General features: G+C 46.9%; 1 protein-coding gene across 1 annotated transcript in view; it reads left to right on the top strand.

Moving 5' to 3' along the window:
• The window catches only part of LOC119440758 (corticotropin-releasing factor receptor 2), a 318,940-nt gene that overhangs the window by 197,082 nt on the left and 111,359 nt on the right, over positions 1–10,499 (top strand). Inside the window, exon 4 of the mRNA XM_049662454.1 lies at positions 1,206–1,280. Coding sequence (XP_049518411.1) covers positions 1,206–1,280 — 75 coding nt within the window. The remainder of the gene's footprint in view (positions 1–1,205; positions 1,281–10,499) is intronic.

Genomic DNA, 10,499 nt, shown 5'->3' on the forward strand with positions numbered 1-10,499 from the left:
GATGTGATTATGAGGCACGCCGTAGTGGGGGACTCCAGAATAATTTTGACCACCTGGGGTTCATTAACGTGCGCCTAAATATATGAATTTTTATTCCAGCTTCCGGGAACGTCATAACCAATATGTATGATATAAACTGGTGCTCAAATATTTGTTGTTATTTTTTGTTTTTATCATAATTTACAGTTGTCGTGCATTTTCAAATCTGTCTTGCTTAAAAACACCTGGAGCGCTTCCATGAATCTCTTTGCGCGAGGCGTTTCTAACCTTGCGCAGGGGGCAAACATGGCGGAAGGTAGTGCCTACGCATGAAGTGGTTGAAAACGAGCACATGTTCTCGAAGCATGATGGCAACTTATTGACTTCGTCACTGGCGTCGAGTCGCATCAACCCTTGCTATCTCAGGTGTCAACAATGCCCCCCCCCCCCTCCCCCACCACCCACCAAAAAATAGAGAGAAGGAGTGCCATACCCGAAAACGGGCAAATTAAATTATAGAAAACTTCATGAATATGCCTGTGATGCAAACGCTTAGCTTAATACGACTGCTGAATAGTTACTGCCTCGACAGGTCGATATTAAACTGCGCCCAACAGAGAGAACTCGAAAACAGTCAGCTATTTGTTTATTTATGATTTATTTTAATTTATACAGCTATTCCCTGAGCTTCTTTCTTTCCAGTATCGTGGAGCAGCAATTGCGAAATGAGAGCGATATGGAAAAAAATAATAATAAATAGAAGGCAGGGCTTAGGGTGTTGATGTTTGAGAATGCTAGGCTTCTTTTAGGATTGCTTGGCTTCCGGAAATCCCCCTTTGCTTGAAAATCTTTCAGCATTTGCATATAGACCCATATTTGAAGAAGGGGTAATTGCTGTCGCCAATATGTATGGAAATGTGCCAGCTGGTTCTCGAGTCATCGCGCAAGTACGTGCGTGTGCCTTATACTGTTTCACTTTGTTAAGAGCGAGGTGCGAGCTCGACAACAGTCGTTATCCGTTGTCTGACACGCGAAACAGTTCCTGCTGTAAGATCAAGAGGTCGGTTATTTTATTTTATTTTTGTTACTCGTCTTTCCTTCATAAACCTTGTATATGTCAATGCAATCTCTTGTATCGAAGAGTACGCATTTCTTCCTTCTTTTTTTTTCATTTTCTTCTCTCTTCCGTGACAGTCGGGGCCCAGCAACATTCCTGCCATTGCGAGCTACATTCTTCTTGTCTTCTCACTCGTCAGCCTGGTGGCGCTGTGTGTGACACTGTTCATCTTCACACACTTCAAGTAAGTGAGCACTTCTATTGTTCCCTTGTACCACTGCAGTTACAGCCATGGACGCAAGAAAAAGAAATTATTAATTTCTTTGCCTCCCTCTTTTGCCGTTTCCTGCAATAAGTGATTCGCAGGAAACGAGATCTTATCGAACATTTCCTGGAACTTGGGTTTGTGTGTGTGTGTGTGTGTGGGGGGGGGGGGGGGGGGTAGTGTATGTAATGGAACCTCATGTCGTCCACCCTGGAAGTTGGTGAGCTTGGCACGTGACGCAATGATGAGCACGGCGATGGGAAAGACGTCGTACATTGCAAGCGCACGGTGGGCCATAGAAATACACGCGCGCACAAGAACACGTGGACCAGGGCGTACAAGTACAAGACAAAAAAAAAAAAAAAAAAAAAAAATTCGCGGTGTTCTCATAGTAAAATTTTCTAGTCAACTTGAATAGGAATATTCGAGAAAAACAACCTTCGAAAATCGAGTAGAATAGCCAATATTTTCTCATTTCTAAATAAAGTGTTATGTAAAGTTCCCGTTTAGTCCGTGAGGTGACACAATACTTACCCGTATTTACACCATCTTCCAGGTGCAAGTATGCCACTCACAACTGGGCGTTCGGTCCACTGAAAAAACTTGTAAATAGCAAACATTTTATTACAGTTTGTGATGCACTATCGCATTGCAGTAATGTAACTAGGTAACAACACTTCACCAGGTGCACGCTGAGTTTTGTGTACAGGGCACACCGTTTTAAAAGGATGAATTCGTGGTGAGACGAGAAACTTAATTTGAATTTTTTCTGAATTTAGACAACAAATGTGTGGGCTGCCTAATCAAAGGCCAAAAAAAGAAAGGAACAGACGTCCTGAGTAGAACGAGGTGTCGGGAAGTTGGCAATGGCGCTAACTTTGGCAGGGTCAGTCCGTATACCAGTAGCATCGACAAGATGGCCAAGTAAAGTTATCTCTCGGCGGCCTAAGCGGCATTTTGCATAGTTAAGTTGAAGAACTCATTGCGAAGGAGCTGCAGGATAGCTGAGAGCCTATGTAGATGGCTGGAGAACGTAGGCGAGAAAATGACGACGTCATCAAGATAGCACAGGCAAGTGAAACCACGAAGAAGGGAGTCCATCATTCGTTCGAATGCTACAGGCGCATTGCACAAGCCAAATGGTATAAATTTGAACTGGTAGAGCCCATCGGGTGTTATAAAGGCTGTCTTCTCCCTGTCTTTTTCGTCAACGGCGATTTGCCAATAGCCGGACCGAAGGTATATAGAAGAAAAGTAGTGTGCACCATGCAGAGAGTCGAGGGCGTCGTCAATTCGCACCAAAGGGTACATGTCCTTCTTAGTAATCTTGTTTAGACGCCGATAGTCGACGCAGAACCGCTAGGACATGACTTTTCTGACAAGCAGCACAGGGGATGCCCAAGGACTCGTAGATGGTTCGATGATGTTCTTAGCGAGCATTTTCTCGACTTCCGTTTGGATTACACGGCCTTCAGTAGCCGACACTCGGTAAGGACACCTATGGATGGGACTGCCATGCGATGAGTCACAACTTTTCTCTGGCTCAGATGGGGTGAAGCAAAATCGTTGTATGCGGCTAGCAAGTGACGAAGATCGTCAGACTGAGCAGCCGAAATGTCCGGAGCAATCATTGCGTCAAAATGGGCGTCAAGTGAAGTGCTAGTGTCAGGGCTTCCAGAAGACTGTGGAACATCGATAGTAAGGGCCTGAGGGTCGTGTGCGTCTAAAGGTGCTACGCTGCCCAGCGTGAGCCCTTCAGAATGGGTACTCAGGAAGTCATGGCCAAGGATCGTTTCATCTGGACACTGGTGCAGAACGGTGAATAGAACTGAGGTCTGGTGGAAGCGAAGCTCACACGCGCAGTACACATGCCAACGACGCAAGATGCATCGCCATCGGCAACACGAACGACAGGCGACGTGGCGGGCGTCAAAACCTTACGGAGACGACGAGAAAGGCGAGGGCTCATAACCGATAATTGCGCCCGCGTGTCTATGAGCGCCGAAACAGGCACGCCATCCACTTCGACGTCCAAACGATTTTGTCGGGTGACCAGGGTCAACGGAGGATTTCCGAGTCGGTTGGCCAATGCAGCAACACCTCCGCGAGCTGAACTGGTCACTTTTCCGAAGAGGGACGGCGAGGGTATGGCGACGGCGAGCGACGGATAATTGGTGAGCGAGAACGCCGGTTCTGTGGGGACGGCGAGCGGCAGTCGTCGCGTTTGTCGGAGCAGGAACATCGTGGTGCGGCGGGTCATTGCGGGCATGAAAGGGAGAGGACCGGCTGTCTTCCGGGTGGTAGGTGTACGCGGGACGAGGAGACTAAAGCCAACGATAGTGACAATAGCGGGAAATATAACCGATTCTATTGCAGTTAAAGCATATAGGCTTGCTGTCATGTGTACGCCACTGGTTTGGGTCACGGTGTCCGGGATAGGTCGATTGTGGGCGAGGAGCTCGAAAAAAATTGCCGACCGTAGGGCTACTTACAGCACAGATGGGATGGATTTCTGCGTTCGCCAACTCTTCGCCTACGGCAGCTTGAATCAAAGATAGAGCCGGGCGGGACTCTTAGTGAGAACAAGCCTGAGGAACCAATGAAGACGCAGCCTCAATCTCGCGCAGGACAAGATGCAGCAAGTTTTCGGCACCAGGCGGCTGGACGTCCTCACACGATGAGGTAGCGGCGGTATTAGGGAGCCGCACGAATTGTGGCGAAACACGACGGCTCTTTGCTTCTCAAAGCATCGGCCCTCTCCTATAATGCCGTCGACGGTTGAGCAGTCCTTATATACGAGTAAATTAAAGGCTTCGTCGGCGATGCCGGGCATCTTGGGCATCTTCGGGCATCTTGTCGTCGACCCGCCGACAGAGTGCTAATAGATCTGGAATGTACAGCATACCGCATTTTTAGCTATATCGTGCGAGAACAATATAATATGAGTGAGTGAGTGAGTGAGTGAGTGAGTGAGTGAGTGAGTGAGTGAGTGAGTGAGTGAGTGAGTGAGTGAGTGAGTGAGTGAGTGAGTGAGTGAGTGAGTGAGTGAGTGAGTGAGTGAGTGAGTGAGTGAGTGAGTGAGTGAGTGAGTGAAATAACTTTATTGAGGTCGTTGACCTGAAGGGAACATCGCATTAGACGACTCTTGCAGAGGAGAGTGCTTAGTGCACTTGAAAGTACTTTTGCCGGTCTCGCTGATTATCGCCACCTAAAGGCGCTAAAATGACGCGTGATGGATGCTTGCGCGATATAGCTAAAATGCGGGGGGCTGTACACAACGTACGGTTCAGTAGATGTTTGGTCACGGCACGAAAGGTCCTTCTTGGCGGTTCACTGGCGCCCAACTGGCTTTCCAAAGAGTTCCTGCAGTTTTTGCTTGCAGGTGTTCCGAGTGGTCAATTCATCCTCGTGTGTTTGGAACCAAACATGGGCCGTTCCCTTGAGGTAATAGATGATGTTAGCCAGAATTATTTTCGTGTACCACCGGTTGTTCTTTCTGGCTCGTTCGTATTCGATTAGCCAGTCTACGACGTCCATGGTGTCAGTGCCGGAGAAGGTGCCAGGGTTTTGGAGTTGGGTCATGACAATCGGTGTTGTGGTAGCCGAGGCCGAATCAGCGGGGCTCTCAGTCGACATGGTTGAATGGCCCACAAGATGTCCGTTGCGAAGCTCCGTGATGTGCTCGGGATGTACCTCGCACCTCCACCGAGATGTTACGGGGAGATCTACAGAAGAGGTGGTTTATTTACTCTATGTACAAGGAGGCTTAAAGTGGGGCAGCAACAACAAAGATGGCGGACGATAGACCTCACTTCGTCTTCCTCTTGTCCGCTCTACGCTTCAGCATCTTTTTCTATACACGTAGGACAACTGGCTCGTAACAACATCAAAGGATTCTTATTAGGTGGCTTTAAATTATTCAGTAGAGGTTATGTGCCTCGTGTTTTATTTCAGGAGTTGGTGCCTGTACACGACAACCACGGATATATCCTGCAGCGGAATCATTTCCCAAAGAGTTTCCCTTTGCAAATGCAAATATGGGCGATTTGGGATATGACCAGTGCAAATATTCCCCCTTTGCTTTGGTCTCCCTCCCCTGAGGTTCCCAATAAGTTCTCTTTTGCCTCATAATCAAACAGGTAGGAATATTCGAGAACTTCGATTCTCTCTAATCGAATACGAACAGAATAAATAATACTATTTGAGTAGCATTCAACCTTTCGCGTATCTTCACGCTCCTAGTAAGCACGTCTTTACTTGTGTTTGACTGACGCACACGTAAAAGTGTTCCGAGAAGCCGTGACTACCGTAGCGTGACAACAGGAGAATTAACTGAAAAAACAGTGAGCGTAGCAACAAGCACGTCGACAAATCTTATGAACACGAACATGTGAAGATTGCCCTTTTTTGCGCATTTACATAACTAGCACTGTTTATTTGCTTGGAAAATAATTACTGAGAACGAGTTTCGAGATTGATACGAGTACAGAGATAGAGAGAGAGAGAGAGAGAAGATTGGCCGGTTGGAAACTCTGCACTGGAGGGTTTGGGAAAGCGTTGGAAATACGAGGACAAAGGAATTGAAGATATTAAGAGGAGCTTTCGGCCCAAAACGCGCTTAGTTGCAAGCTGTACTGATGGCATTCTTTGCTAAATCAAACAGCTGCCTGGCGTGGATTGCGGCAATGTCGCACACAGCACAATACGAAGCCACGGTATAGATGAGCTCCGTTGACTGTTCTATAAAGGGCATCAGATAAAGCTAGCGCTGCCAAAGGATATAGTGAAGGAAAGGAAGGTCGCTTTGGTAGGTATTCGATTGTGCTACAGAAGCAGAACATGTCGTGTAGGAAGCAGAAGAACGAGAAGCGACCTGCCCACACACACCTTGTCACTTTTATTGCACAACTTACTCGAGCGATTTACTACGTATAGCTTATCGATGTGGCTGTCACGTGCAATTGGCTGAAGAATGCGGCGCAGTGCTTGCGGATTAACGGATGGTTTTGTTCTTTTCTCTCCATCTGAACGCTTCATTGAATGAGGAATGCGGGATTATAAGAAGCGGCAATGCGGAATACCTGTCCCATTCGCTTGTTGTCTGCCATTCTTGCAGACAACAAGCGGTAGCAGTAAGCTTCGTGCGGTGTGCTACTTTGGTGAGAAGACAACACCGACTGTCCGGCTGGTGTTTGGGATGGTGGGAATATTGTTCTAGGCCATGTTAGAAAAAAAGAAGGGCATAAGGAAAACTCTCAAAATTTCTGTCACTATTTACTAGATCGTCAGTACTTCAATGAAATAATTTGACAGAGGCATGCACATTTGTGGAATGTTCGACGTGCTGAAAGGGCAGAAAATGTTTAGAGTTATAAAAGGAGCCGGATATTTTTGGTGCTCCGCTTCACTGAAGAGAAATGATCCTGCATGCATTCACAGATTAACCAGCAAACCATTTATACTCACAATTGCTATACTTCTGAAGAGAGTGGAATTTGTCAATCCACGGTGACTAACAACCCAGCGGAATGTTTTTTTTTTTTTTTTTTTTGCTGCATTTGTAAAGCACCGGGTGAGGTTAATTGATCTTAACGCGAGAATCATACATCGTAAGAAAATGCGTAGGTATACACTTCTGTAAACCCACCCGAGCTGCACCTACTGGTCATTTTTTTTATTATGTGACACGAAGATTCTCGACTACATCGCGCAGCTGCTCTACTGATGATATTTTTCTACTACTCTGTCAAAAGTCGCTTCCGCTCATCAATTGGTCAAAAAGTTAATTGGCTGTTTCGTCAAGATACGCCAATATAGATGTGTCAGAGGCAAATAAATTCACATATGCATGTTAATATAGAAATAAATAAAAATAAAACAGACGGTGCTGTGGTTATAGACACTTTTCATAGTCTAAATAGCGCAGTTTGTGCGAAAAACGACCGGCGAGTTATGTATTCGGATGACCAACGAAGCCGATTTCGATGGACTCCAGAGTGTTGGTGATAACGTCATGTGCAACACTGCATACGCGCTTTTCACGCCAAGAAAGAGTGCAACTGATATGCGCTCACTGATTTTCTCCTTTTGAACAAATGTTGTGAGGTTAATGACGCTATTAATTGAGGAACGGCCCCGACAAAAGCCTGCCATAGAAGCGGGGCAGATTTTGTAACACTCTACACACCATTGTGGACGTGCAATGACGATCCTTTCCATCACGTACTTTCCGATGCAGATGGCCAGAGCAATAGGGCGACATGCCAAGTCCAACGAGGATTTTCCCGGCTTTAGAAATGGTACCGGCCGACTTAACTTCTATTGCCGTGGAACTGTGCCTCTAATGCTATGAATTGGTCAAACTGTTCAGAAGCGCTCTTCTTACCTCTTGGCCAAGGTGTCCCAGGGCAACTTATGTGACTCCTTCAGAGACCGAAGAGGATGATCGTTTTCAGACAGCCAGGGCGGCTTCGAGTCCTTCCGTGGTAAAATGCACGTCTATTTCTGGTAAACGAGTCACAGGGGGGCCACTTACATCGCCGCTGGTGTTTACAGGCTCGCCAGTGATTCTCGCACAGAATTCCTTCGCCACATCAAGCTCAGTTCGGCGTAGATGGATGGCCAAAGTTACAAATCGGTGTCGTTGTTGTGGGTATGAACGAAGACCACGCACTATCCTCCAGATATACACATCCTCCAGAATACACATCTGTACCGATGGTTCAGTTTTATCTACCAGATCTTCAGGTGCCCCGCTGGCATTGCAGCACAAACTACGATCAAATTCAACCTGTCACACATGACAACGTACGCGGCGGCAGAGCTAATTGCTGCGCTGCGGGCTGCTGTAAAATACCTCTTGCAAGAGACACCTAGGAAATGGGTCAGTTTTTTGCGACTGTAAAACAGCACTTCAGAGTCTGCAATTTCTCCTACATCATAGGGCTCATGAGCAGCTGGTCTATGAGATAAGATAGGACTACCATCAAGCTATCGATAAAGGGCATGAAATTATATTTCCGTGGCTGCCAGGACATACCAGCATTGCTGGTAATGACTTTGCCGACAAAGCCACTCAGTACACCTATGTAGGAGGAACTCGACCAGTTTCTATCCCCTTATCCTGAACCGGCACTGTAATAAAACTTCATTTCGCGGCTAAAGTTATGGCACGCAAATATTGGCATTCTCACAACCTACCGAATGTCACCTGCATGCACTTGATCCATACCTAAAGCTTCGAGTGCCGTCAAAAGTATCCCGCTCTGAGGCGACAATGTTATGCCACGCCAGTCTCGGGGTGGCATTGGCAAAGGCCTACTCGTTCCTCATAGGAATGCTTGACATGCCATGTGCAATTCTTGTGGAACTACAGAAACTATTGACCACATTTTGTGTCTCTGTCCCCGGTAGGACGTCGAGCGTGAACCTCTCCGCACAGCATTGAACCGGCCGGACTCTAGACCATTTTCGGAAACAAAGATCCATGGACCATGGCCGTACGCGTCGATGGACCAAAAAGCTACGAAAGCGTTATTGCAGTACCTCAAATCTAGAGGTCTTGACTACAGAGTATAAACTCGGTGCTCTCCTTACGGTGGCGGTCCCACTCCGGTGGCACGAGCCCTCTGTTTTCAGTACTTTTGGAGCAACCGTGGCGGCTCTCCTACTTAGAATATAAAGTTGTCGTATATACCATAAAAAAGCTTAATTATTGTATATTCCAACTATATATAATATAAAGAAACTGATTAATGTGATTTAGAAATAAATGTTCAAGAACAAGCATGAGATAAATGGTTTTTGCGAACTGTGTCTCAGTTGTGACCATATTTAGAAGAAACTACCGCTTTTACTGCATTGCGGCTTGCTCTGTAGCTTTAGGACATATTTATCTATTTCCTAGACGCAGCAAAATAATGTTGAATTTTTACTTTTTGGATATTGGCTTTTGAAGATTGCCAAATATCGAAACTTCTGTTGTAAACAGCCCGGCAACTACACGCTCAAGGAGGTTAAATTTTGGATAAATTAGAGTTCAAAGAATTTCCATACGCAAAACTTCAATCATTTCACAGACATACCTAATGATTGTGACAAGTTCGGTCAGTAGTAGCGTCGTGGAAAGTTTGAAGGTGGCGTTTCAGTGCGTTAACACTTGTCGGGATTGTCTAAATTCCGCCGATTGTTAATCGAAATTAACCAGCAGCCGCTTCCACGTGTGCATGACCATGCTGCGTTGATGGCGGTGCCACGCTGACCACTTGATGTCCAGCGCCTCTCGGAGCATGCATGCATGGTCACTGCTTCATATTGCAACACTGACAAGGATCCAAGGAGAGACTTCTACGGGCCATGACGACAAGCGCGCGTGCACGAAGCACGCGCCACGCACTGGCCAATGTTACTGGCCAGCGGTTAGTGACAAATGTAAGAAGTTCTTTTAAGTTTGTAAGGTGTATTCAGTAAATGGCTTTGCGTTCACGTGAACCACGGATGCTTCTTCCTAGTGTGGTCTACATCGAACCCTGCAAATAAGCGCAGTCGCTTGGCACTAAAGTTGAGATAAGACGTCGACGTATAGATGCGCAGCGACTGTTCCAGCTCACTGTGGTCCCACAGCTGACAGTGGACTCCCTCTAGCGACTTCGCTGGTGTGAAAGGGTCCGCCGGGTAACAAAACACCTCCTAGACAGGTCGTTTGCCAGCTTGACGCATTGGGCGTGCACCAACCCCAGAATCATTTCTTTCGGGCGTGCGTCTTTAAAGAAGCAGCTCCCGCTATAAAGTTGAAAGCGGACGGATTGCGGCGTAAAAACTTATGGTGACACTCGTGCCGTCAGCCTACTTGGCATTGTTTATCGTTTCTTTTGAAGCGCTCTGTCGCCGACACTAAACATCCCAGCTGACATATTTGCAAAGACCGCGTCTGCGTTGAACGACCTTCTCTTCTTCGCGGTTTACGGTGCCATAAATTGCTGGTTGGCCCACGCTGGCAAAATTTAGCCAAGCGCCATTGTGAGCACGTGAGAAGCTTCGGAACCCTTGCGTGTACATTCCTCGAGGGCGAGAGAGGCAGAGAGAAAGGAAGAGGAGGGCACAGAGGTCAATCACGTGCACGATTGGCTTGCTTTAGAACGCGGCGCCTACGGGTGCCAAATCCTCTTCCCATCTGAGAACGGCACCCTCGGGAAGAGA

Source organism: Dermacentor silvarum, chromosome 2 (assembly GCF_013339745.2).
Source record: "Dermacentor silvarum isolate Dsil-2018 chromosome 2, BIME_Dsil_1.4, whole genome shotgun sequence".
NCBI classification, from domain to species: domain Eukaryota; kingdom Metazoa; phylum Arthropoda; class Arachnida; order Ixodida; family Ixodidae; genus Dermacentor; species Dermacentor silvarum.